The 25,897-nt window shown below is 40.1% G+C and overlaps 1 protein-coding gene across 4 annotated transcripts in view; it reads right to left on the reverse strand.

The window, feature by feature from the left end:
* Positions 1–271: 271 nt before the first annotated feature.
* The window catches only part of clstn1 (calsyntenin 1), a 32,063-nt gene continuing 6,437 nt past the window's right edge, over positions 272–25,897 (reverse strand). Inside the window, exons 2-19 of one of the 4 annotated variants that reach the window (XM_020089095.2) lie at positions 19,379–19,501; positions 17,102–17,131; positions 15,404–15,599; positions 14,197–14,405; positions 13,495–13,644; positions 13,036–13,221; positions 12,659–12,907; positions 11,739–11,860; positions 11,461–11,623; positions 11,054–11,104; positions 9,884–10,041; positions 9,237–9,385; positions 7,926–8,170; positions 6,536–6,706; positions 6,090–6,235; positions 5,812–5,947; positions 4,676–4,860; positions 272–3,736 (exon numbers count right to left, since the gene is read on the reverse strand). In XM_020089095.2, coding sequence (XP_019944654.2) covers positions 3,542–3,736; positions 4,676–4,860; positions 5,812–5,947; positions 6,090–6,235; positions 6,536–6,706; positions 7,926–8,170; positions 9,237–9,385; positions 9,884–10,041; positions 11,054–11,104; positions 11,461–11,623; positions 11,739–11,860; positions 12,659–12,907; positions 13,036–13,221; positions 13,495–13,644; positions 14,197–14,405; positions 15,404–15,599; positions 17,102–17,131; positions 19,379–19,501 — 2,864 coding nt within the window. In that variant the 3' untranslated portion in view covers positions 272–3,541. The remainder of the gene's footprint in view (positions 3,737–4,675; positions 4,861–5,811; positions 5,948–6,089; positions 6,236–6,535; positions 6,707–7,925; positions 8,171–9,236; positions 9,386–9,883; positions 10,042–11,053; positions 11,105–11,460; positions 11,624–11,738; positions 11,861–12,658; positions 12,908–13,035; positions 13,222–13,494; positions 13,645–14,196; positions 14,406–15,403; positions 15,600–17,101; positions 17,132–19,378; positions 19,502–25,897) is intronic. The other 3 variants (XM_020089097.2, XM_020089098.2, XM_020089099.2) reach the window with 3 other exon arrangements.

The raw sequence follows: 25,897 nt of genomic DNA on the forward strand, positions 1-25,897 counted from the left end.
TAGATCAAATAAATATCTGGGTCTAGTGAATTTAAATGTGGTTTCACGGAGGGATTGCTGTAGGAGGTATCTGCTCGACTGGGAACTATTCCAGTATTATTCGCTTTACCTGTGAAATTCTGTTGCACCAATTACTTCCAGGCTTCAGTTTTGTTCTCACCACCAGATGGCGCTAACACATTTAACATTTTGAACACTTTCCCTACTTAGGGTGTGTACCATCCATCACAGCACTGTGATTACAGTAAAATAAAACAAGAGCACACAGAAGTTATACCCCATCTCATCATCCTTTATTTTGTTTGCGAGCAAGCATCAACTTCACTACAATTTGCCTTTCAATTGGTAGAAAAGTGAGAGCAGCTCCAACAAGCACAAAGGAAACATCCAACTGTTCAAAAAAAAAAAAGAAAAAACGCCTTCACCTTCCTTCCTCAAGCAAATTCTCAAAGAAAAAACAAACAAAATATATATATATATATATATCTGGAGTGTTGTGGACGTGTGAAACGGACAATTGAGAATCAGTAGTGTATCACGTCTCCTTTCTTACTCCAGTCTCACAACCCCACATGGAACGTACACAAACTTGTGGTTCATGCAAAGTAAAGCCCCCCCCCACATCTTTAGTGTTATTATGGTATGGCTGCGTCTCAGTTTGTTAGGCAGTGACATTCAATTCAACTGACTTACACTTAGCTCAGGGGCTGAGCGGAAATCATATGACCCAGAGAACCGGAGATGGTGGAGTCACTGAGGAGACTTGACTTCAGTCAGCGTGCACATGTCAGTGACCCCTGGTACTGTACTTTTTTACTGTAGATGCAATGTGGACATTTTGTGTTTGACTGAATGAAACCGTGATAATTTCAGAGTCGACAGGCTTCGACACTTGTGAATTTCATGCTGCCCTCAAAATCATTTCTGGACAACTCAGGCAATAGACACTGTTCAAAAACACCTTCCACTATACACAAACAGGCCAATCAAGAGTAAACCCATGTACGCCGCCAAAGCAAATTCATTATGTACTGTGAATCTTTTTAAAAGGTGGATTCCGTCAATATGATTTAGTACAATATCTATAGAAGGTACAATATGGATCTACTTCCTCTACACATCAACATGGACACATGACATCTACGTGAAATGTTTGTTGCCGTTAATAAAAGTAGCGGTGGATTATTGATACGACAGATTTAAAAGAAAAGCGTAATCCCCCAGCTCTGCAGGAAATCTAGCATTTAACAAACAAGAATGAAATAATAATAATCAGAGCCATTCCAAAAGGACTGTTAGTGCTCGGGCCCTAACAATGCCACACACACAAAAAAGAACATGGATGAGTGTTATTGTTAGACCTGCTAATTTCGCTATGATTGATAAAAGGCAAAAGGCACTCCCATCTCAGCCGGCTCGGACCTCTTCTTCTTCTTGCTCCGAGTCATCGAGGAGGGGGAGACTGTTCACTATGTTTCCACCACGGAATTATATTAAACTTAAAAAAATCCAACTCAACAGTGCGACTCAAATCCTCAAAAACAGCCTGGAAACATCTCCAATGAGCCTTTCGTGTGTTTCTGAACGGAAATTCTTGGAAAATAGATCTGCACTCAAAATATAGGACTCGCGATGCCCAACACTTTTTATCCTGATAACGCCCATTCTGCTCTGATTTTAATTAATGCAGGTTTAGGAAATGTTTTACACTTTTTACTCAGTACACAAAAACATGAGACGAACACTCAATAGTTACAACAGTGTCTGAGAGGAGTTAAGAGGTTGGACACATTTCCCCAATCAATTGTATAAGCTTTATACTAATACCAGAAGGAAAAATAAGTTTACCAAATGTAAACAAATATCTTAGAACAACTCTACAGTACAGTTCCATGTACAATAAAATCTAGTGGTCTAATGCAAAAAAAATCTCATTTTTAAGATTTAAACAAGATGAGTCATTTTGAAAATGTTTTTTTGTTGCAAACTACGCAGCCATGCCTGCAGTTGTAATTCCCAAAATTGCACTAAAGATAATGCTCAGTTTGCAGTAAGAAACCAGCTTCAAAATGCTAATATATGTATTATTTTCATTTCAGATTAAATAGCTGTGCCATGGAAAATAAAGTTGCAACAGAGCAATCCTGAAAAGTACTTTCATTTCACTTTTCTTTCCAAAAACAAAGCCAGCGACGGCAGAATTCAACCACCGCAGCTCCGTCTGTCATAAATCTGCTCCTTCAGTAGTTTGAAGGTTTATTTTCCTCCATACTTCTGTCAGCACAGCAACGGGAAAAAGAGACGCTTTAAAGCTGCTGAGGAAATCTCTCTACACGTCCAATTACACTGGCAGAAATGTTAGTACCTATATTTCAAGATTAACAGCACAACAGAACCCGCTGGTCTGGTGTTTGTACCGTTCCACACAAAATGTCAATTTGTACATTAGCGTTTCTCTGAGTACGATCATTACTCCAAATGAAAAAAAAAAAGAAAATCCCCTCTGTACAACAGTGAGATCTACTGGGAATGAAATACATGTGACATGTAGAGCATTGCCACCTGTGCAAGCAAAGCAAAGCATGTGTGAAGCTGAAACCATCCACCAGTTCTGCTTTACATGTACATAAAACAAATGATTTTTGTTTTTGCAAAAACAAAAAAAAAAAACCCAACAAAATAGACACAACTTTGTCATGGAAACCTCTGCTGAACAGTCCTGGGTTTCTCATTGTGAAGCGGACACTTTTTGTACAAGCATGATGGAACAGCTTTTTGCGGAAAATTTTCAACATGCTACAGCCTCTGTGACACAAATATTCTACATTACATACTGCGTTGTTTTAGATATTGGACCCTGTTGAGTAGGTCTTCACTAACACATCGACTAATTACATGGTTTCTTTATATTTACAAAATCTTTAAAAAGCAATTGATTTCTCTACACATATGACTCAAATATCCTCATGCACTAAAAGAAAAAAAAAAGAAAATGCAGTCTACTTGTTAAAAGCAATATTTTTTCACTGTGGACAACTAAGAAAACTCAAGTCAAGTGAGTTTAGCGGCAAACAAATCTAAAAGCATTAAGCAAGAATATACATCAGGGAGAAAAATTAAAATTATTCTCTGTTTGAATGCTCATGTCTGAAAAAAAAATTTAAAAGTGCAGGGTTGGCTTCCTCACACAGTTCAAAACAAATGTAGACCAAGTTTTCCTGGGAATTAAAATATAATAAATAAAAAAATAAACAGTAAAAATCAGCAATCCGGTGATGACTACACTACACTGAGTACCACCACTAAGATAACAACAGGAAAACCTCGACGCTGAAGGGAATTTTTTTTTTTTTTTTTTGTAGTTTTTTTACATCCTGGCTCCTTAGACATGAATCTGTGGTGTGTGTGTGTGTGTGTGTGTGTGTGTGTGTGTGAGACCCTCTGAGTAAGTGTTGGTGATGTGTATGTCAGAGAGAGCTGTGTTGAGTGTATTATGCATTGTGTGTGTGTGTGTGTGAGTGTGAGTGTGTGCGTATTCATTCTAGTAGGTGAGGGTAGAGTCGTCCCACTCCAGCTGCTGCTGTCTGCTGGCGCCCTGCTGGTCCTCCGGCTCTCCGCCCTCCTCGTCCTCGCTGCTCTCTGACTCAGCACTCGTGATGTCATCTTCCTCCTCTCCGTCCTCGCTCTCCTCCTCCTCTTCCTCATCCTCCTCACTGCTGTGCTGGTCCTCGTATGTCTGAATAAGAAATGGAGGGGGGAGGGGTTGTTTGTGAGGAGTCTATCTCAGAGGAATTTGTGTTCTTGGTGATTTTTGCGGCTCCTCCCTGTTATAGCTTCATTATTAGTTAGACCAGTTAGAAGGAACAGGTGATGGGAGCCACTTTCCAGTAAAAGAACAATAGCAACACAGAACTTGTGTTTTTTAATCATTGAATACAATGAATAAATCAAATGTTTTGACTTTCATACTGACGCATGAGACAGAATCATCAGTGACTGATAAATGACCAGATCTCAGCCAAACACATAAAGAACATTTTAAGCTTCTTAAATAATTGATATACAAATTAAAGCTTGGTTTGTGAATCCTACAATAGTAGCTACAAGCTATAAGAGCAGGCTACACTTAGAAAACATGTAACTGATACATCCCACCATTTCCCATTGGCCTCTTACCAAAGCTACGCCCCCAAAACACATGAACCTGCACTGACAACTGCAAGAAGCACTGAAGTTTCCAGTGAAACACAGTGAGAGCACAGACAGGGTGCATGTTGAATAGTGACAGACAAATACGTCAGCAAATCTTTTTATTGAGTCTGAATGAAATGTCACCTTGGACAGGTGGAAGACTTGGGTGTGGTTTTCTTGTCTGGAGCATTAGACTAACTGGATGCACAAAAATTAATTCCAACACAAATTTCTTTATATAAATTAGTGAGTTGAAAATCCAGAAATACCTACAACAAAGGTGCCCCTCCATCCCCATGAGTCAATCATGACAGCTCAGATAAATCAAGGTTATGGTCCCAACATTGCCCAGAGAGCATTAGCAGGTGAAAAGCCGTCTGAGCTGCGACACTGCCACATTTTGTTGAGCTCAGAATGTCTTTACACTGGAACATTCATTTATCTTGCCTCCCTGCAAACATTGTGTTTTGTTTGTCTTTTTTACCTCCATGGGGTTGACGGTGATGGTGAGAGCCGAGTCGTCCCAGTCCATCTCGTTCTCCTTGCCGCTTTCCTGGTCTCTCATGGTTCGCTGGTGAGCAGCACGGATGCGGAACACGCCCAGGATGATCATAAACACCAAGAAGCTGACGCACACCACAATGACAATGGTGGCAGCACTGGGAACCACTGTGAGGAAGCAAACGCACAAAAACAAAAATGAGGTTATACATACACTCAAGTCAGTTTGCACATTCACGCATAAAAACACACATAGCTTACATGTCTTGCTGAGACAAGGGCTGCAGTTTCACAGTGTGCCAGTGCTAGCTTCAAATGGTTCTTAGTAAACTGCAGTTAAACTGTTTCGGCAACTCTAGGTGTGTTTCTTCTAATAGCTTTGCCTTTCTGCTGCAAACGTGCTCCACTTTGCACAATATTAGCAGCAGAGGGCCTCTCCTGTGTGATGGCAGACTTAGTGAGCCTGACAGCCTGGAAGATTACTGAAGCTGGGAAATAAAAGGTTGTGCCGCCTGTACAGATGTCACAGACAGCACTCAAGTGTAATCCCTAAACTTGTGTCAGTTACAAAAAAACCCAGGCAAACAGCCAATGTTTCATATGTGCCCTACTTCTAATTAATAGGCGGTAATCCAGCTACAGTAATGTTTGCCATAGCAGAGGCCAACTATTTATCTACAGCACAACAATGAAGCAGATTACTGGTTTGATTATGATGCTGGGGATTAACTTTAATAAATTAAACATTGCAAGTGGAGGAAGCTTCAGCAGGCGACTGTCAATTTAAAGAGGATCAAGTGGAATCACAATTCAACAAGTGATATAAACATATGTTATAATATATATCACACTGCCAGACATCAGACAAAAACAAAAACAAAACTCTTAACATATTTTAGAGCCAGTGTTCCACCAAAATTAGCTTGGATGGAGGCTGAACTGACATTTTTATCTCTTTCTTTAATTGAATTACTAATCTTTTGCATAATTATTAACAAAACTAGAAAGGTTTTTTTTTGAGCGACAATCAACTTGATTTGGTTTTGTATGATAAAAAGGACACAAATTGCTCTGTGTTGTAGTTCAACATTTTAAATGTTAAGCTTCCGTGTGCAGTACCTGAGGCCTGGTGAGCGTTGACCAGGTTGTGACCAGACAGATCCACAGAGGCATGATGGATGGGGTTAATGAAATTGGGCTGCACCATGGCGTTGTTAGCATGCTCCACGGGATTGGCTGTGTGGATCACATTCACCTAGAGAGAATAAAAGTAAGGACCACGTATGTAAACCTCTCATCAACACATCTCCATTTTAGATGAAGCTTAAAAGGTCATAACGTGTGACTCATGAAAGCATCACTGTTGTGTGACCTTATCGACAAACGATCAAACATACCTCAACCTTGAAGTCATTGCTGATGTAGCGACCGTTGAGCTCAGAGCAGACCAGTTTGAATTTCCTGTCAAACAGAGCCTCAGTGTGCCAGTTCTTGTAACGGATCAGGTGCAGAACCTGTTCGTAGTTGGCCATGGTGTTCACACCTGGAACACAGAGAGGAGTTTGGGTCAAAAAGAAATCTGATCAGCAATAACAAGTAAGTGTGTCCATATTAGAGGAAAACAGTAATGTTTTTAGTATTTATAAATGTATGCTTAAAAAGGAATCACGTAATGTAAGTAAACGACTTTAAATCTTTGTAGTTGACAGTTTTAATGCCTAAAATGTAAAATACTACAAACAGAAAATATGATTGTAATAAGCTTATTTTTCTGGACTAAACATTCTATATATTACAAAGCATTTTCTTTCTGTGTGAAGTTGCTCTGTGCTCATCACTGTACCGGTGATGACGAGGCCCAGGTTAGAGGAGCTCATCTCCAGGCTGCGCGGCTGCAGCTGTGACATGTCCACCTCCAGGCTCTCGTGCTCCCCGTCCAGCTCGTCTCCCACCACACTCACTTCACATGTGTCCAGGTTGTGCATGATCTCCTCTGACACCACTGTCTCTTGGACTGAATGAACAAAGGAGAAAAGTTGATGAGTTTCATGGTTCCACAGAAAGGTAGGATCTTCCATTGTCCCTGTAATGTACATGTTTGCCTTCTGAAGTGTTAATGCACCAAGACTGGAAATTAGTTTCCTGCATTTTGAAAATTTTCTGTATATGTGAAATATGTGAAACACAACCAAAGACAAGTGAACAAGTTAAAAGTCAGAGCAGAGGAAAACAGTGAGCTGTCTTATTCTAGAGATTTAGAGAATGCTCCGGAAAAAACTACTGATGGATAAGAGGATGAAGAATCACCCTGATCTTGATCATTAAATATAGGGGGAAAGAACAGCCTCACCCCAGCAGCTTTAACTCCATTGTCCATAATTCAAATAGGCTATGTAGGCATATAGGCTAATTATACCACATATATTGCTATCTGTCCTTTATCATGAACTCCTGCAAGTTGACTGCACCTGCTCTTAAAAGCCAATATGATCCATGTTTACTGTTTACCAGCAAAGTGTTACTTTGTGTTTTAGTGTCTTAAACTTGACCTTTTTTAACAACAGAGCTGGAAGACACTGCTCAGAAAAGAATGTCTATATTCTAATAATCCATCTGAGTCTTCACCTTGTTTCTCATCAAACAGATTATTTCATGCAGTTCCAGTTTTTCACCTTTTGACTGTGGAAGTGACTCTTAATCATCTCATTTGTTGGTTTAGTAAGGTGGGGCAGGGTAATGCAGGTAATAGCAACAGATCACTGTAAGCCCTTTTGTCCCATATGGCCTGCTGTTCACCACAGGACATCACATCTCCCTGTATCTGTGTCAGCCTTGGTGCACATCTATTGTCTCTCCTGCTCTTAGCTCATGTACGGGCCTAACAGATGGCACGGCTGGTCAACTGACCCCTCCCATAAAGTTGTAAACAACTTATCTCTTTTCTCACTCCCGCCCACTCGTTCCGTCTGTCCAATCCCTTTATCCTCCGGACATAATCCTCAGGAGCTGCTATACAGTATGTCTACATGGCCACGAACTGCACATTCACTGTGTTCAGCAGTAAGATTACATACAGTATGTGGCAGCTTTGAAGTAGAAAGTCAGCATATTTAAGTCAGAGGTTGAGCTGGCTATGAAGTGAAAATACTAATAACTCACTGAAAAAAACGGTTCTACTAATCCCCTTAACATAATCAAAGGTTATGTAGGCGTCCTGTGTGCATTTCTCTTACCTGTGGGGTCATCATCAGCTCCCTCCGTGGCTTCAGACTCAGTGTCGGCCTCCACTTCACGGGTGATGGTGCTCACGATGCGCAGCTCGGGGAACAGCGTCACGCCTTCCTGGCTTTCGAATTCGGCAGCACTGCGGGCAAAGTGGTCGATGCCGCTCAGGCTGATCTTGGGTTCTTCGGGCTGCAGCACCATCACGTAACCCTCGGCATCTGGCACCGAAACGCAGGACTCCTCATTGAAGCATCTGTTTGGGAAGATAAAAGTTTAAATACCTGGAAATCAAAAGAAAGTGGTACAGTAAAAACCGGATATGTATATAAATATATCTGGATATGATCACAGATATAGTTATAAACAATTTAGATGGATTAAAAAGCTTGAAACAGAATCATTCTTATCCAAATGCTGTTTAAATAATTCGGTTGTAGTGATCAATTAGTTTGTTTCCATTTTTCATTTTGGGTCTTTTCATACAGGTTGAATTCAAAATAACAAATAACAATAAATTAATAATTAGTTTTTGCTGGGTCTGTCAGTAATTTACTGTTCCAGTCTGTGTGTCTATCATTCACGCTGCACACTGCCAACCGAGTTTACAAATTCTGTTCTTTTTACCCAGTCTGAGTTTACACTCGTGTCCGATGACACTGTTTGTGTGTGTGTGTGTGTGTGTGTGTGTAAGTGCATGAGAGAGAGAGAGTGCGTCGAGTCAAGACGAGCTGAATTTTGAATGAATGATGGTGATATTGTGGTGGTCAGTGTGTTTGAGGGTCAGTGAGAGAAAGAGCAAGAGAAAAGTGAACAGCGGAGTTAGTGTGATTTGAGTGTATTTGAAGGTGCCCTGATTCCATAATTTCATTCAGCAGGGTGATTGAGGAAAGACATAACATTGAGATGAACTGTTCCAGGTTCATAACCAACGACAGTGATAAAGTGTAGCCACCAGTACTGCTAACTGAGAGTAAGGAAAAGAAATCGAGGGACTGACTGTTAATTGCTGTGCAACTCTACATATAAAAATGCTTTCTGCAGTTGTTTCTCTAAATTCATTTAGATGTAATAGCACCACCAGCTGGAAAGTTTCCTTGGCAGGTAGAAATTGTAGATATGAGGAACATTCGTCATAAGGTTTAACAGCTCAGTTCACATGGTAACACGCAGTTTATGCAGATTAGTGTGTATGCAGACGAAAACAAATATTAAACTTGGATTAGGCTCAGCAGGAACCTGTGACTTCCAATACACTTGTTTTTTTAAATATATTATCATCTGTAATTTGTTGTGAAGTAATTTTTGCTTCTGCGACTCACTTGACGGTGGTGGAGATGCGAAGGTGCCTGATGCCAGGTGTTGGGAACTGGCGAGAGTTCAAGTAGGAGATGTGCTGCATGACCTTATCAAAGGCATCGATGTCGTCGCCCTCCACAGTCAGAGAGGACTGGTTGGGGTTGAACTCCACCTGAGAGAAGAAAACATGGTGACGGACTGTGTCGTTGGATTGTCTCCTAAAGCCAATTTAAAAACTGTGAGCTGTGAGGGTGAGTGCAGGCATCAAATATAACAGGTGCCAAGTCATTAAACATGTGGCATATAGCAAACACTTGTACCCGCAGTCCAGGAGAACTTGACACTATTATTATGAAGCAACATACTGGATTGTCACACTTCTTCAGGACTTGACAAACTGTTATAAAAATATTCTACTGCTTAAGAATCACACATACAGTTAGCTCCAAAATTCTGAGTACAAGTTTCCATTCACTTGAATAGAAAAGTCATCTGAGACATTGTAAATGCAATCTGTCAAGGCAGCTGAGAGACCTTGCTTTTCCTTGAAGCTTAAAATTCAAGCTTAGACCAAACAACAAGGTCAGACCATCTTATTGATGCACAAATTCATCCAGCCTGACCGAGGCTGGGGGACTTTTGTGTTTCTTTAACACTTAACCCTCCTCACCTTGACAGCTGAAGCAACCTCCTCAGGCAGCTGCACATCCAGGCCCTCCTTGCATGTGTACAGACAGTCGATCACCTTCTTGTTCTCCAGTTTGCCAGAGCGAATCATCAGCCCTGCAAGGTTCCCTCGGAAAAACTGACCCATACGAGCGTTTCCGCCTGGACACATCAGGATAAGGATGTGGAAAGGAAAACAGTCAAACACGCACGTATAAAAAAGCAGTTACTGAAGTGTATGTTCCACAAACTTCACCTTTTTTACCAGGTGACTCGAGCATGCCTTCTCAATGAGCAAAGCTGGTGTGAATGGAGTTCATGCAAGTTAGAATGTGTGCCCTTACAAGGCCCGAGGCCCAGAGCAAGACAGAAGAATGATGAATGAGCTTATACAAAACAGTAAACACATGCAACTTCTGCATTAACAGGGTGAACCGCTGCCTTACTGCGGAAAAAAACGACATCAACAGAAAAAAAAGAAACTCAAGTGGGGATTATCTATGATAGTGATGAACTTAATCCTTTTTTTTGAATAGAACTATTTTGAGGGTTGCAAAAGTTTGGAGCCTTGAAATTTCATTACAACTATATGTTCCTGTGAGGTGCAAAAAATCCTGTCGAGGTAAAACAACCGCGTTGTCTTCTTGCGGAACAGTAATGAGCATAAATCTGCACTACTGCAAAGTCAGAAACGAACCTGGACTTTCACATCTCAAGGTCACGCAGTGTGTGTGTTTGTTTGTGTGTGTGTGTGTGTGTGTGTGTGTGGGTTATCTGATATGGAGGAGCTACTGCTTTTGACCGTTTTGACCCCAAGGTCACGTTCTGAAAGGAGAGCCAGCACATCCAAAATGCTGCAGCCAGGTCAGTTTTGTGCTCGTTATATGTCTATTTCTGTTCTGCATCAGGTTGTAGAGAAAAACAACTGCCTCACTGCTGCAACGAGGGAACGTTTAGACTGAGGGTGAAGAAAATGCAAAAAAATTTATATGGGAGCATAAAAAAAAAAAAAAAATCACACCAGTCACATGAATTCTGCATCATGCTGCAAACATCAGACAGTTCATTCTTCATCTAGAATGTGTGAAAATCATTCTAGTGGAAATGGCGTGAGAATGCAGTTAGCATGATGGGACATTGTGGACACAAGGAGTAAGGGAAAGACTTGAGCAACCTGAGGTGGGCTCAGAGACTGTCTCAGTGTCATTGTCATGTCCTGAGTTTTCTGTAAATGACAGAAACAAGAGAGCAGGGAGAGACAGGGAGGAAGATTGAGGATCTGCAGGAAAGATTCAGACGCTACATACGAGATCGAGGTGCAAGATAGAGTTAATACTGCATTGGCTGACAATAAAATATCATGCACGCTGTATTGTACACAAACTCTAACCATGAGGAAATAACAGATTACCAGGCAGCATTACAGCATCTTTTTACTAACTAATTAAATGTTACAGATTAAAATTATCAGTCAAATGTAACAGGAATTAATTTTCTGTGCTTCGTATTTAGTCATAATTAAAACTTTTTGCCAAACAAGAGAGTTATGACTCATTTCACTTTGTTGTTTTAAGAGTTTACCTTGCCAGCAGGCACCAATCGTGAGCTGAGTTGCAATCTTGGAGGAGTGCAGCGGGTAGTCTTCTGTAACCAGGAAGGGCTCAAACGTAGTTCCATCCACAAACAAAGACACGGTGGGGAACTCCACGTTCAGCACATAGTGATGCCACTCTTTGTCACATACCTGTGAATAACACAGCAGAGCTGAAATCCACACTGAAAGTTGCACTGTACTGTAGCTGTAGTTAAATGCAGTTAAATTTGCTGTCACAGGCTGTTTGGTAGTAGAAGCAGCTGACCTGGTCGAGTTTCCAGTGAAACTCTGCTGGTTTGTAGTTCTCGGCTTCTGATGGATCCTGACGGAGGAGAAGGATCAGTCTGCAGTTGTGGACGTAGAGGGAGTAGTGGTGTCTGTTCATCTCTGCAGAGGACAATATGAGAGAGGGAATCAGGACATGAAATATCTGACCATTGTCAGAAAATAACAAATACATTTTGTCGTGAACATGGTTATTTTTTTTCACAGTTAGTGTTTAAAATTTATTTAAAAGTGACACACTCATGTTGCTGTAGCAGACAGTGTGTTGAATGGTGGTCATGAATGGTGCTGAGATCATGGGTATGGAAGCTTCCTGTCCAGGCCGCAGCCGTTCTGATGTAATCCTTCTTATATAAGCAGTCGGACAGAGGCTGATGAACTGCCTCCCCCTCTCTGGCCAGGACGCAGTCTTTACAGTCAGTAAGATCAAAGAGCATATAGCCTAAAGTTACTGTTTATTTTATTATGTATATATAGATATACAAAAATGTGCAGCAACAATGAGCATGTCACTTTTTGCGTACGTTTTGTCTCCTTCAGTAAGCACCAGCCTTTTGAATTCAATACAGGATGCTGACATTTTCAGATAATTGATTACATGTCTGGTACAATACAATATCGGTATGGTACAAGTTTAATGTATTTTTGTGAATTGCCTCAATGTATTTCCGACACAAAGGCACAATCAGATCATTTGATTCGACTGTGTAAGTAGTTTAAAGTTTAAAGTTTGACTCAAAAATGAAAAAAAACTGTTTGTTTCTGAAATGTTCTTAACATGATAATGTGGTTGTGTAATGTGGTCATGTGTCAGAAGTCCTCATATTACAAGAACAAGTAACAATGACTAAAAGTCAAAATGGAGCAAAATGACCAATTTGACAGCTTTGAAGATGTTACCTGTCTTGTCAGAGTTGCAGAGGATGGTCTCCTTCTCATGGGCCCCGGGGCCATGTCTCATCCACACAGAGATGGTGAAGGGTTCCTTCAGGCTGGCGCTCACCATGCCTTCGGGGACCTTGATGGCCTGGGTGCCATTGAACTCGAATACCTGGTCACTGTCGTGCCCGTTATCAGTGGGCAGCCCGACCGTCCAGTTGGCAGAGCTGCTCGGTGCAGGGAGGAGCTCCACTGTGCCAGAGCTCGCGCCTAGAAAAAAATCAAAGAGGAGAGATGGAATGATATTGGGCATTTGAGAATTCAAATGCAACAATTCAAAACAATAATTATTATTCCATCTGTTCACAATAACCATTCCATATGGAGCAATTACTTACCGCACAGCTTGTGCAGTGACTTCTCAGAATAGGTGTCACGGTCACAGCCCTTTCCGATATGGTTGGTTTCCAGTTCAATACTGGCCTGGATAGAGGTGATTGGTTCATCACAGGTCTCCAAGTGCATGCTGGGGAAAAGGGCCAGGCTACCTGTACCAGGCTCATATTCAATCCTCTTATTGAAGCCTGAAAGAGGAAGATTGAGTGTGAAAAGAAGAGTGAAAATGGATCCTTCAGCACAGCTCAGACAAAAGGTGAGCAGTCAATACAGAGGCTGTCAATAGTAATTGTCCAATAAGAAGTACTTCAGTTCTTTCACACATGAGAAAAGGCCTCCTTACAAAGGACTTAAATAACATTTGACAATGGCGACCTGTGTTAAGTTGGTGGATCGCTTTTGTTCATCAAAGACACATTTACCAGTGATCGTTGGTGAGCTACAGCGAGTAGAAGTGCTACCTTGCCAGCTGGGTTTGCAGGTGGGTTTGACGCTGATCTTGACCAGCACGTCCTCTGAGGCACGGTTCTTTCCACAGTCGTAGGCGGTCACAGTCAGCTTATACATGCGCTCTTTGCCGTAGCTCAGTTTCTCTGTGTTCTTAATGAAGCCTGAGTAAAGCAAGTGAAATAACATTCAATGAGGGGAGTAAGATAACAGGTATAAAATGCATTTCAAGCAGCACTCCCAAGCATAGCACATCATGTTATATATTACATTAAGCAGAACTGCGGAATAGAAATCTATGCACAAAAAGAAGAATGATCAGTATATATGCTATTAAAATAATGTGATGGCATTTGCTTTACTAAGATCAGATGTTATCTCAGGTTAAATTATCACAGTTGAACACCTGAAATATTTGTATTTCCTCCAGCATCAGATCAGCTTGGATTTCTGATGTTTTTTTTCACTGGATCTTTCATTTTGTTTAACAAGACACAAAGAATCGATTCTACAGCCGGATACAAATCACTGACCAGCGTCGGTGACATTTCAAGGAGACTGACATTGTTTTGCAAGCTGCAGTGAATTTTAAATGACAGTCTTGTGGCACCATTGTTTACACAGATCAATAGGCGATGTGATGTGTTTTAATAAAATTGTGGCTCTTAGGCACACACTGCAGCATTTGCCAATAAGACTTAAGTGATGGTCCTCACCGTCTTTGTCGACGGTGAAGGGCACATCAGGGGTGACAATCTCGTAGTTGCAGATTTGGCTGAACTGGAACGAGCAGTCGGCGTCTACTGCCTCCACCTTCAGGATGCTGTCATACTTCTTTCCCTCGATAACAGTGGCTTTGTAGGATTTCTCCTTGAACACGGGTGAATACTCGTTGATGTCGTTCACTTGGATGTGGACGGTGGCCCTGATAGGGAGATTTCAAAGTTAGAGCACTGGCAACTGGGGTTCAAAAGACGTACTTAATGAAAAAAACTAATAACCCAAGCAAAAATATTCTATTGTCACAGTTCATGATTATTTTGAGATCCATTTATTTAGTTGTGCTCATGAAGAAAGACAAAGAGAATAAAAGAAATGTCTTGTTCTGTGCAATAATAAGGGACATATCTGGTAGCTATGGATATGCATATGAAGCACTATGCTGTTTGATGTACGTCTTTTATTGTAAATTATTGTGTTGTTCCTGTGTTGTCTGCCAGTTGCAACAGACACAAAGGATATTTCTAAGAGCTATAAAGAAAATTGTCTTCTTTCATTCTTGTAACCATAGTTACCAACATATTTTGTACAATGATGCTTTGGGCGTCACTGCGTCAACAGTTCCAGCACATCAATTTAAAAAACAATTTAGCTTTTGAATTCATGGTAAAATATAAAAAAAACATCACATAACAGTATTCACAGTCCTGTCGTTTGCTTAGCTTTCACTTTACACAGCAAATGGGTAATTTTCATGTGAGCTACACTTTAAGAGTTACATCTGAAAGTACCCTTATTTATCTTACATAGATATGAGAGGGCAGGCTTCTGTTCAATGTTTAATTAAGAATCATTATTTAAGACTTAAACTGATATGTTTAAGGGCTGCAGACTGTCTCTGAGTTTCTCCTGCCAGCTCTTAAGTTAATGTCTGTAGAATGTCTAAGTGAGGCCATGTGACAATAAAGCAGGAAAATTCTGGAGAATTCACCATGAAGTATGTGATGGACAAAAACTTCACAGGTAAAATCCTACATTATGTCTGCCCCCTGCATGCTGTAGCGTTAGTTAGACACGTTAGACTCAGTCCTGCTGCATTCTTCATGTGTGAAAGGCAAAATGTTAATGTCTGAAGACAGTTTAAGAAAAGCTCAGGGCTCAGTTTGAGCAAAGGGATTTGTGAACTGGCAGGGGATGACTCACTTGTGGGACTTCTTCATGTTGGCACCATCAGGACCCTCTCCACAGTCGTAAGCCTGGATGGTGAAGGTGTGCTCCTTCTGCAGCTCACAGTCCAGCTTGTCCTTGGCCCGGATGACCCCCTCGCCAGTGGACTTGTCCAGGACCACTGCCTCGAAGGGGACATTCTGCCCATGGATCCTGAAGCCGCAAATCTCACCTGAACACGTCAAGAGTCACAGGAGACTTTGCTCAGGTAACTGACAACAGATGTGAAATTACATTGTTCATAATGAACAATTATGTTCAAGCAAAGAAACCATAAATTCACGCAAAAAAAGAAAAGAAAAAGATCAGCCACTTTTTTGGGAGCCAGGGATTTGTAGATTGGGGTGGGTGGTGTCTGTGGAGGAAGCCCAAAAGCACTGTCATATGGGTGAGTAGTTTGGGGGGAGGGAGAGGGTGTGGGATATTTAGTATCAGTACACAAGTGTCTTTTCCAAGCCACTTAAAAACATTGCATCCAGTCATGCAGGCAGAAACCGAAAAGATGTGGACAGGCATTTCACAGGAGTACTTAAGATACTAAAAATTCATGAAACCAAGACAATAAGTAAATACATATAGAACAGTATTAGAAGATCATTTATCTCTGCTATGAATAAAATTACAAAAGATCTTATCAGGAAATAATTAAATAACATAAATAAAAGGAAAATTAAAGCAAATTTTTAATTCATTACAATAGAGAACATTGTGAAAGTGGGATCCAGCATCAATACAGCCATCAAACCCCAAAAGGTCTGTGAAAGAAAAAAAATCACAACACTTCCGATATAATATTAATTTTTCGAAAATTAAAAGAAGTCTTCCTGTGTAATTTTGCCTCTCACCCGAAACTACTGGAAAATGAATTCAAATAAAATCATAGAGAACTAAACCGGTAACAGTATTCAAACAAAAGTACTGGATGAGAACTGGGGTTAGAAATATCAACTTGCTTGACATCCACATCAAATGACAACTGCAGCCATGCTAATGGTAGATTAGTGGTGGAGTAATAACTCAAAGAGATCCACTGAGGCAAAGATGCAACAACAGAAACTTTGCAGCAGAGAGAGTTTGCATTGGTTAACAATCTCAGTAGCTTTCATTTGAATTCTTAAAAGTGAGAAAAATCCACAGGAGTCACTGTAGCTGCTCAGATAGAGGCAAGACGAACGTGGTCAGTGCCTTTGAGACGTTCACTTTCAGAACGTTTCTTCTCTTTAAATATCAAATCCATTGGGAATTTCCGCTCCAATTGCCGAAAGAGTTCATAGGTTATGAAATCATCATCGTAATTTTTTATTTTACTGTCTTAAATTTGGATTGTATTGGACATAATGACAGCAGTGACTGAAAACTCCTGTTGTAAGCAGCGCTCTGTTTCCTGGTGACAGCTGAAAAACTGTTAGGGTCTGCAAACTGCAATGGATGTCTCATGCACAGATATTTCTAAGTTGAGGCAGCCCCACATCACACTTTTCATCCAGCTGTTGGAACGTCAACATATTCAGGGTGAGAAAACCAAAATCAAGAAAACCAAATGGGGAGATTACAGAGCATGGCGGGACTTGCTGTGTAAATGTGTGGATGCTGTTTGTTTTTGATTTGTTTTTTTGCGTTAGTGGGTTAATAGAAACAACTAAGCACAAGGCAGAAGAAAGAGCCCAAGATCACCTTCTTCAGTGAGGGTCACCTCAAAACTCTCTACAAGGAAGGAAGAGAAGATACATCCAGATCAGTTAGAGGAAGAGTTGGAAGCTCAGAGAAAACACAAGGAGGACAGGAAGGAAAGATCTACAGGCTCACAAAGCAAAAGATAGTCTGCCAGTTGAAAGAAAGGATGGATTTAAACATGTAAGAAAAGATGGATGAGTCTTGGCGGTTTACAAAACATCACAATTACATTTGTGGAAACTAGTTGATCAGTTTTTAATTTAATTAACTCCTACATCCAGAAGGATCCAACACTTTGAGACCTTTTATCCTCATTGAGGAAATCTTTTTCTTCTTTTTTCTGCCCTGTCAGGGCCTCCAGTGGGATGGACGTGGTCATTTTGTTTTCACCTACTAAACAAAATGGTTTTCACATTAGGGGCTGCTGTCTGGGGCCAGTCACACTGTGGGGGAGTTGCGGTTCACCACAGCTCTAATGACCAGCTCACATTAAAGCTTTTGGAATTCCTCAGCTTGTTACTGGTCACAAAGGCCTCTCATCTCAGGTCAGCCATCATAGAGACTGTTATTTATTTTACAGTCTTGACATGCAGGGGTCATTTAGCTGTTGGTACTTCTAAATAAATAATAAATACAGTGACGTATAATAGAATTTATATTTACAGGCTAACGGATCCAAATGCTGTCGTGGTGTGGACATGTGCTGCAGGAACAAAATATATCTTTCCCTCAGCTTGTCTATTATTACTAATATATATTATTATATTTGTCTTCCATTGATGTGTTTTGGTCTTAACTAAACTTTATTTAAGGTCCAATCACCTGACCTCAAGTGCCACACAGACATGCACTAAACACACAGAAACAGTCTCACTGTATGGCCTGAATACACACAATACAAACCGCTACAGGGGCTTCTCTTTCATTGCAAGCACACCTATTCAAGCTGATCTTAAATGCGGACTTAAGAGCCTGTGAATTGGCTTTTGCATGGCCTGTGGGTCAGCTTTACAGTGAACCCTGTTTGTTGGCACAGATGGGTCGACTAGAAAGAGGCTGGCACGGCAGAGTTGGTCACCCCTGCTGCCACGTGAGGCCAGATTGCTCGCTCTGTCTCCAGAGAGCTTGTTCACAGGGACACACAGTCCATTTGCAAAAGTCCTGCTCATCAACAAGGGAGCCCCTCCACTGAAAGAAGAGGGACAACCAGGCTCTCTATTCAATGCTAATTTACTGTGAAAGGAGACAAACATGCAGAGAATGGGAATATTATTAAATTCTTTGACCCTCAGAAATGAAGGGCCTCTTTTTGATGCTGTCCACCTTAAAGGCTGAGTGCTGCCAGGCCCTTTCAGCTCCTGTGAGCTATCATATTTTACCCAACTTTGTGAAAAATATTACATTTGGCATCTCCACTGACTGACACGTGGATGTTAACGGATCACGCAAAATTAGGAGAGGTTATGCAAGATAAAATGGTCATATCTAGTGGGCTGAGAGCGCAGAGTGTGAGGAGAATAGCAGACAAAAGATCACACAACTCATGTGATGTGAAATGGTGGGAAATCATTTACACTGCTGTGGTGCTTTGAGTTCTGGCCAAAGTCAATCCTGATGTGATTAAAAAGCCCCAGAGCTAACGCTGCCTCGGTACATAAAGCACACTAATTGTGCCCCACCACTGGGAGGAGAAAAAGACATGAAAGGGTATTTTGATCTGAATATCAAAAGAGAAAATCTGGTGGTTATGGAAACCAGCTGTGTGTCAGTATGACAGGCATGTCATAATAATTCAATTTGCAGAAAGCAATTGAGTCACACAAGTCTGCGACCAGAAGTGCCTTTAATAATTATTAAATTTGAGCAATGTTATTATCTCCCGCACTACTGAGACAGTGTTAATTTAATATAAGTGCACATATAATCTAAAATATAAACTATATCACAGAAAAATGAGAGTCATAGATTATAAAAGCTATTACCCTGGTTCTACTTCCATGTTAAATAAAGCTTTTTTCATTTTCAAGAATAATTAGTTTAATAAATTAATAATCAATTATTACTTATTATAAACAATGAGACTGAAATGTAAAAGTAGCTCACCTTATAAATTCTCTATCCATTACATATAACATGATCTCAAAGCTTTAATGGTTCAGAGTAACTGAAGTTTGTTTTCTCCTTTATTTAGTGTGAAATAAGAGAAGACATTTTAAGTGACTTGAAGCTGAGGTATGAGGAACAACAGCAGCAGCAACATTACATCTCCTCTCTCACCTGCATAGCGTAGAGGAGCATCCTTGTCCAGTGCAATTAGCGGGGGGTCCAGTAGCACTTTCTCATCATTTTCCGTTACAATCCCATGGTACGTCGTCTCAATCCATGGTTTGTGCTTATTGACTGTTAAAGACAGAAAGAGAAAACATCAGTGTTCAGTATAGAGAAGAAAAAGCTCAAATGAGCAATTTCCATCTTTTTTTCTGCACCGTTATTGGTAAATGTACGAGATTTAGGTTCTAATGCTTTTCTAGTCTTAATGACCACTCAAAGCTCATTGTAATACAAGTCACACACTGTATGAGTGTGTGTGTGTGTGTGTGTGCAACTTGTATTACAATATATATCATCACATCCCATTCACACACTAATGGCACAGCCATCAGGGCCCAAGAACACTTTGACATTAACATGCGGCTCAGGTGATCTGATCACGAGGCGATATTTTTAAGTTGGACAGTTCACACACGGCATCAGCATGCTTCTCCACACGAGTCCGCTTGTGATTGGATCTCTCACACTGAGAGGTTGAAAATAATTTCCCTTTCATTGTATAACTGTAGTGGTTCACACAACGTCAGCTGAACTTATGCGTCATGGGCCATTTCGAAGTGGGTGATCGAATGTTGAATAAATGCATCTTGAGTGTTCACAGACCTACCAGGTCTGAACAGAGCCTTGTACTTTCAGGGTGGTTTTGTGGAGCATGAGTTGTGCCGCTTACAGCTCAGTGAGCTAGTCAACCTGCGAAGCAATCATGTTACAGACAGCAAACTGTTGTAACTGGCGGCTGCAGAAAAAGCTGCAGTGAGTGACATATTTGGGCTGAATTAGAGAACAGCACTGACGCAGGGGATATGCAGCTCTCTTACAGCCAATATGCACTCACTCCAGAGTGAGAGGAGAGGATAACATTCCTGTACTACTGATCTGCAGAGGCAATGCTAACTCTGGCTGACAGCTCGCTGTGGGGGGACAACAACTCCGGCACAGTTAACCAGACTATAAGCACATTTCCTGAGAACTACACATGCAAGACCTATATGTGCAAATCATTTATGTAATTCTTTTCCTGTATTTCAGAATGAAAGGTTTAGTTCAGGCACAGTCACTTTAAATTAATTAGGGCTGCAGGGCTGTAACTTTTGTGCAAGACTTATTTACAAGCAATGATACTGTTTTACAATTATTGAGCCATGGCTTTGAAATGTTTTATCAGTGTTTTCTCAAAAGAATATTTTTGTTTTTAAATTATGGTTGCAGGAAAACCAGAAGAACAAAAATCTCTTTAATAATTCATAAAGCTTCACAAACTGCAAGTAGATGTATGAGAGCTTTCGGTTGGATTTTGAGTGGAACATCCCAATGCAACACAGGAGCTGTCAAGACGTTATCACAGTTCACATTAAGTGACCTCAGGTGGTGAAAAACTTCCTCCAGCCCACCTTCATCAAATCACTTGTAAACATGAACATACTCAGAGCATAACACAAATCTCATCAGGCAAACTTGTTTAAACAGTCAGTGGTTTAAGTGTTTAAGTGTTGCAAAAAGCTGGTGAAATTCAAGTATCTGCTGAGGTTGTGAAAACAGAAATGTTGTTGGCACATGTGCCTGTGGGTTAATGTGTGAACTGCAAGTATGTGTATTTCAAAGGCTTAGAATGAAGTAATGTACTCACCATTTAATAATTAAGCATCGCAAAAACTTGTATTAATCATTTCTTATCTACTAACCCAAACAGCTCTGTAAGTTACACAACATCGCAAAATGATTTTTCGCAATTAAATCCTAACCGAAATATGTTTCGCATAGTGAATCCACAGTTTTTTCATGGTTTGAAAAAGCCTCAACATCACACATTCATTATCTGCCTGATAAAATGTCTGATGTTGAATAACATAATAAGCCAGAGTTCTATTCTGAGCTTCAACCAGTAGCCAGATTTAAAGGAAATCTACAAAAGCGTAAATAAACGATTGCAAGGTTTTCATAAGGCATTAAATGTCAATCTGCCAAATCCAATTTCAGCGAAGCAAATGAGTCGTGTTGTGTCATTACATAATTTAGTGTAATTCTCAGTGATTACACGATCATTGAAAATTAATTACAAGCTACTTGCACAGGATTGGTTTGACGTGGGCATCACCATGAATGGGAATTACCCAACAAACTATGTTTTTTTAGAGAGTAGACATGCTTTCAAAACTCATCAATGCACAAAGTAAGAGTAGGTTTATGCTTAATGACTTCAAACAACATTAAACATGGATGAAATATATATGCATGTATTGGATGTCTTTATGATCGATTAGACATGAGATAAGACAGATAATGAGGTGATGGACAACAACTGAACAACAAATGTGTGGCTGGTGTACTGTATGTGCTCGTAAGCTAATGATGTAAAACTTTTTTGTTATTACAAAAGGAAAAAATTATTTGACAAAAAAAAGATATAGACTCAAACTGTGTTTTAAGAGGAGGTTTAGCCAAAATAAACAACTTTTCACTATATGGCTGAGCTTCATAAGGATTTCCTATCACTTTAAACCACTGGTTAATCTTGTCTTGCACATTAAGTGCTGTGTTTATCGTTAATTTGGAATTGATCAAGCCCAATAAGTCGTCTGAAGTGAAGTGGATGTCTTTAGACAGATTGCCAGGCCAGACTACTAAAATAATCAGCTTTAACATCCACAGTCACAGTGGCTTTTATACAGGTCCATCAGTTGTTAGAGGTGCACTGAACCAGGACCAGTACTGAATGGTGCAACATCAAGCAACAATTTTAAAGCTCCTGGAGGTTGATACCAAACATTAGAGTCTAATTGTGACCAAGTAAAACAGCTAAATGACGGAGATGGTCTGTGTCTTCTCTGGTTGGTCTAATTTAATGTTGTTTCCCGTAATCGAGCATGTCCATCTAAACCTTTTGGAATTGGCCACAAAATAAACTTTACTTTAATTAATTCCATCCACTGTAAACAAGCACACAAACTTAAGACCAGTTGACAATGGTAAATCTATATTTGCTACTTTGGTAGTCAGATACTCGGCCACAGCTAATTAGCTGTGTGTTTGACAACAACACTCTGAGGTGAACAGGGCAGATCAATCACTACAATAGATAGATATGGTCACAGGTGGCAAATTGTTAGGGCTGGGGGATAAAACAATAACAGTAATCAACAGTTACATAACTTAAGTCCAATACACAGCAATATAATGCTACAGAGGAGTTTAAACACATAATTGATCAAGTATTTGTCATTCTATGCTTATAAAAAGAGAGTTTAAAACCACAAACTCCACATAGGGGCAAAAATGGGCTATTCAACTTCAAAGAAATAGTAATGTGACACATGGCCCAGCCCTACAAATTGTGAAGCACACAAAATGTGATGTAGTGAATGTAGGAGGACAAAAGATGCAGAACTGCAAACGGCACAACTGCTGTGCATCACCATTTAAATAACAACTCCTTTCACTCTCACACACACCTCCCCTAAAATGAAATCTAAAGCTTGATTTTGTCTTAAGCGTGAAATTCTCACATACGATGTGTGAAATTGCCAACAAGGCCATTTTGACAAGACAGCTTCATCATCTCCCATTGAGCCTGCAGTGAATAGGAAGAACGTTTGTTGTGCTGTGACACAGCGCAATAGAGAGGTGATTCATGGAAACTGGGGGATTTTGTTGCATACTATATACATTACCTGTGAGAGGATTTCTATGATTATAAAGGAAGACTTTGCTCTTTAATGGAGGGACGAGTTTGTTTTCTTCAGGAGAGGCAGCTTTAGGATTTAGGATGGAATGAGATTAGGAGAGGGGCTTTGAAGTGATGCAGTCTGAGAGGGGGCCTGCTGCTGCAGCTCTGAGAATGTTTCATATGGAAAACTGCCATTTTCTTAATTGAACTAAATTAGAAAACCACTCCTCCTAATGCAATGCATACTCACTACCTAACTAATTATAACCTGCAGACTCAGCCCATCGCTCAAATCAAAGAGAATAATTCAGGGATAAGATGCAACTCCTTCTAATGAATAATGATCAACATTAAACTGATCATGAGGCCTGAGAAGCACATGTGTTTGTGTTGTATCATATGTAAATTAACATTATGTTCTTAAAGTAATCTGGTCAAATTGAAGGCCTGATTCACATGTGGCACATGCTGCTTAATCCCATGTGGAGGAACAGAAAGAAATCTTAGCCCTTAATCCTGATAACCAACCTCATTTTAAGGAGATCACAACAATAAATGTTCCCAGCAAAGCAAAAGGAGGCCATGTTCAACTGTCTGTGAAAAACACTACCTTCTCAGCAACATTTAGGAGGAATATAGAGAACAATAATGAAGTAACAATCTACTGTACATCCTTTACAGCAACCACTGAATGCACAGTATATTGAATTAATATTATCCTGAAAACAAGAAAGAAAAAAGCTGAGAGAACAATAAGTCAATCATTTGTCATTGCAATAAGGTTAAAAAAGAAAGGATGGTTGCCCATGAATAAAATTAAATGCGTCCTTTTTTTGCTTAAGTGCAGACAGATTAGAGAGAAGTGAATAGAAAAGGGAAAAAAATGGTAAAAAACAAATAAACAAAGCTAAGGGGTCCATTGCAAAGAAAAGTACATTTTGATCATCCCACATATATCCAAAGAGGCTAAGTTTGAGGAGAAACATGGACTTGGTGACCATCCATTGTATTTGTAGCAACAGAATCATTTCAATATAAATATTAGATGGGGAGTTAGGTATAAATACACACATATAATGGGCCGATATTGCTCTGTTGCTAAATAATAGATATTACCCCAGCAGTGTCATCCTCTGCTAAAGTAAAACATTTTCCACTAACCACGTTTACAAGTAGATTATAAAACAAAGAGTTTGTATTGCAGCAGTTACCACAAAAATAAGCCCTCCTATATACTGTATCACACACCAAACAAATGAAACCCTGATCTGTGAGATGAGCAATGATGACTGGCTAACATCTGGAATCCACTTAAAAGATGTCCAAATGATGCTGAGGAGAGAGGGAGGAGAGCTGAAACACAGCCGTCTTCACCAGTGGACGAGGATAAACTACTCGTGTTTATGTGTGAGCCAAACTGTGCTATGCCAAGTCATCTAGTGATCAGCTCTGCGTCTCTGCCACCTGTACTGTGCACTCTTTGAACCAGATGTTCCTGGTGTTTTGTTGTTGTTGTTGCATAGGCACCTTATTTGTGCCGGAGAATTACATAGGAAATGTATGCATTTATTGAAGAAGGGCTGTACTGATTCTGAAACTAATCCAGGTGATCCAGTAATCCAGCTTTGCATCAGGACAACAGAATTTACTGTGTAGATCACAAAATTATTATAAAATTTCCCCTAGGGGAAAGCTGTATATTTTGCAAATGTAAACTTATTAATTTTTTTATAAATGCATGTGACTATTTCAAATCAATCAACTTTTGAGCTTTCCTTGCTACTAATTAAACCACAAGACAATAATGGACGTGTACAGTAAAGGCTCAATAAGCTTCTACTCAGCTCAGGGCCATCTCAAATAGAAACAACAATCCAAAAGCAACATCAAACTTCAATTGAACAGTGTGATGATGGCGCTGATTCTTTCATGACTTCCAAAGAACGGGGTAACATATTGACCATTCACATGGACACAAAGACAAAGCCCCTTTATGGCTGCCTAGCTCTTTTATTGAAGCCTCAGCTATACAGTTTGACCTATTAACCGTGATGAAATGCTTCCTGCGAGAATGTTAGTGCTACAATGGGCCGTGGTAATCCTGAGGTTCAATAGGACACCTGTGCATGCTCTCTCCCTCCTAACCACTGCTGTGATGTCTCGTCTTCATAAAAGAGGAATATAATCATTCTGCCTCCCCCAACACTTCACCAATACGTGATGAGTGCTCACAGGTTTACTGGTCACCCTGGGAGAAGCAGAGAAAACCACCACAGATTGTCGCAGCATCACTGCAGCAGATGATCAGTCTGCGAAATAACATGAAGCCTGATAATGCTTGGGAATCTCTGACGGCTTGTTGTGTAATGATAATGTTGCAGCCAAGTGTCAGTGCCTGAGACGCATTGTGAGGCGCTGCTTCATTGACTCAGCTCATATTTTACATTTGACAGCATATGAACCTGCAAGCCTTCATCTTCTTTGATTACATGCAAATGTGAAGCTCTACTACACTCCATTTAAGTCTGGTTAAACACTGAGCAAAACGTAACTCATACAATAATCATCTAACAGCCCATTACCTGTAACTGAAACCCTTATTTAGGGATTTAAGATTACATTATCACACAAAGTAAAAACTACTGAGCTACCATACTGTAAACTGAGATAAACTCTATGTCAACTAAAGACATATAAAATGTCAGAAAGTTAAATATTGTAAATGATATGCTAAGCAGCAAGTGAATGTAGTTAAACTTTAATAAGCATCTAAAATATCCAGTCTGTGTTTGGTTGTTGAT

The sequence above is a fragment of the Paralichthys olivaceus genome, chromosome 6, assembly GCF_024713975.1.
Source record: "Paralichthys olivaceus isolate ysfri-2021 chromosome 6, ASM2471397v2, whole genome shotgun sequence".
In the NCBI taxonomy this organism is placed as follows: Eukaryota; Metazoa; Chordata; class Actinopteri; order Pleuronectiformes; family Paralichthyidae; genus Paralichthys; species Paralichthys olivaceus.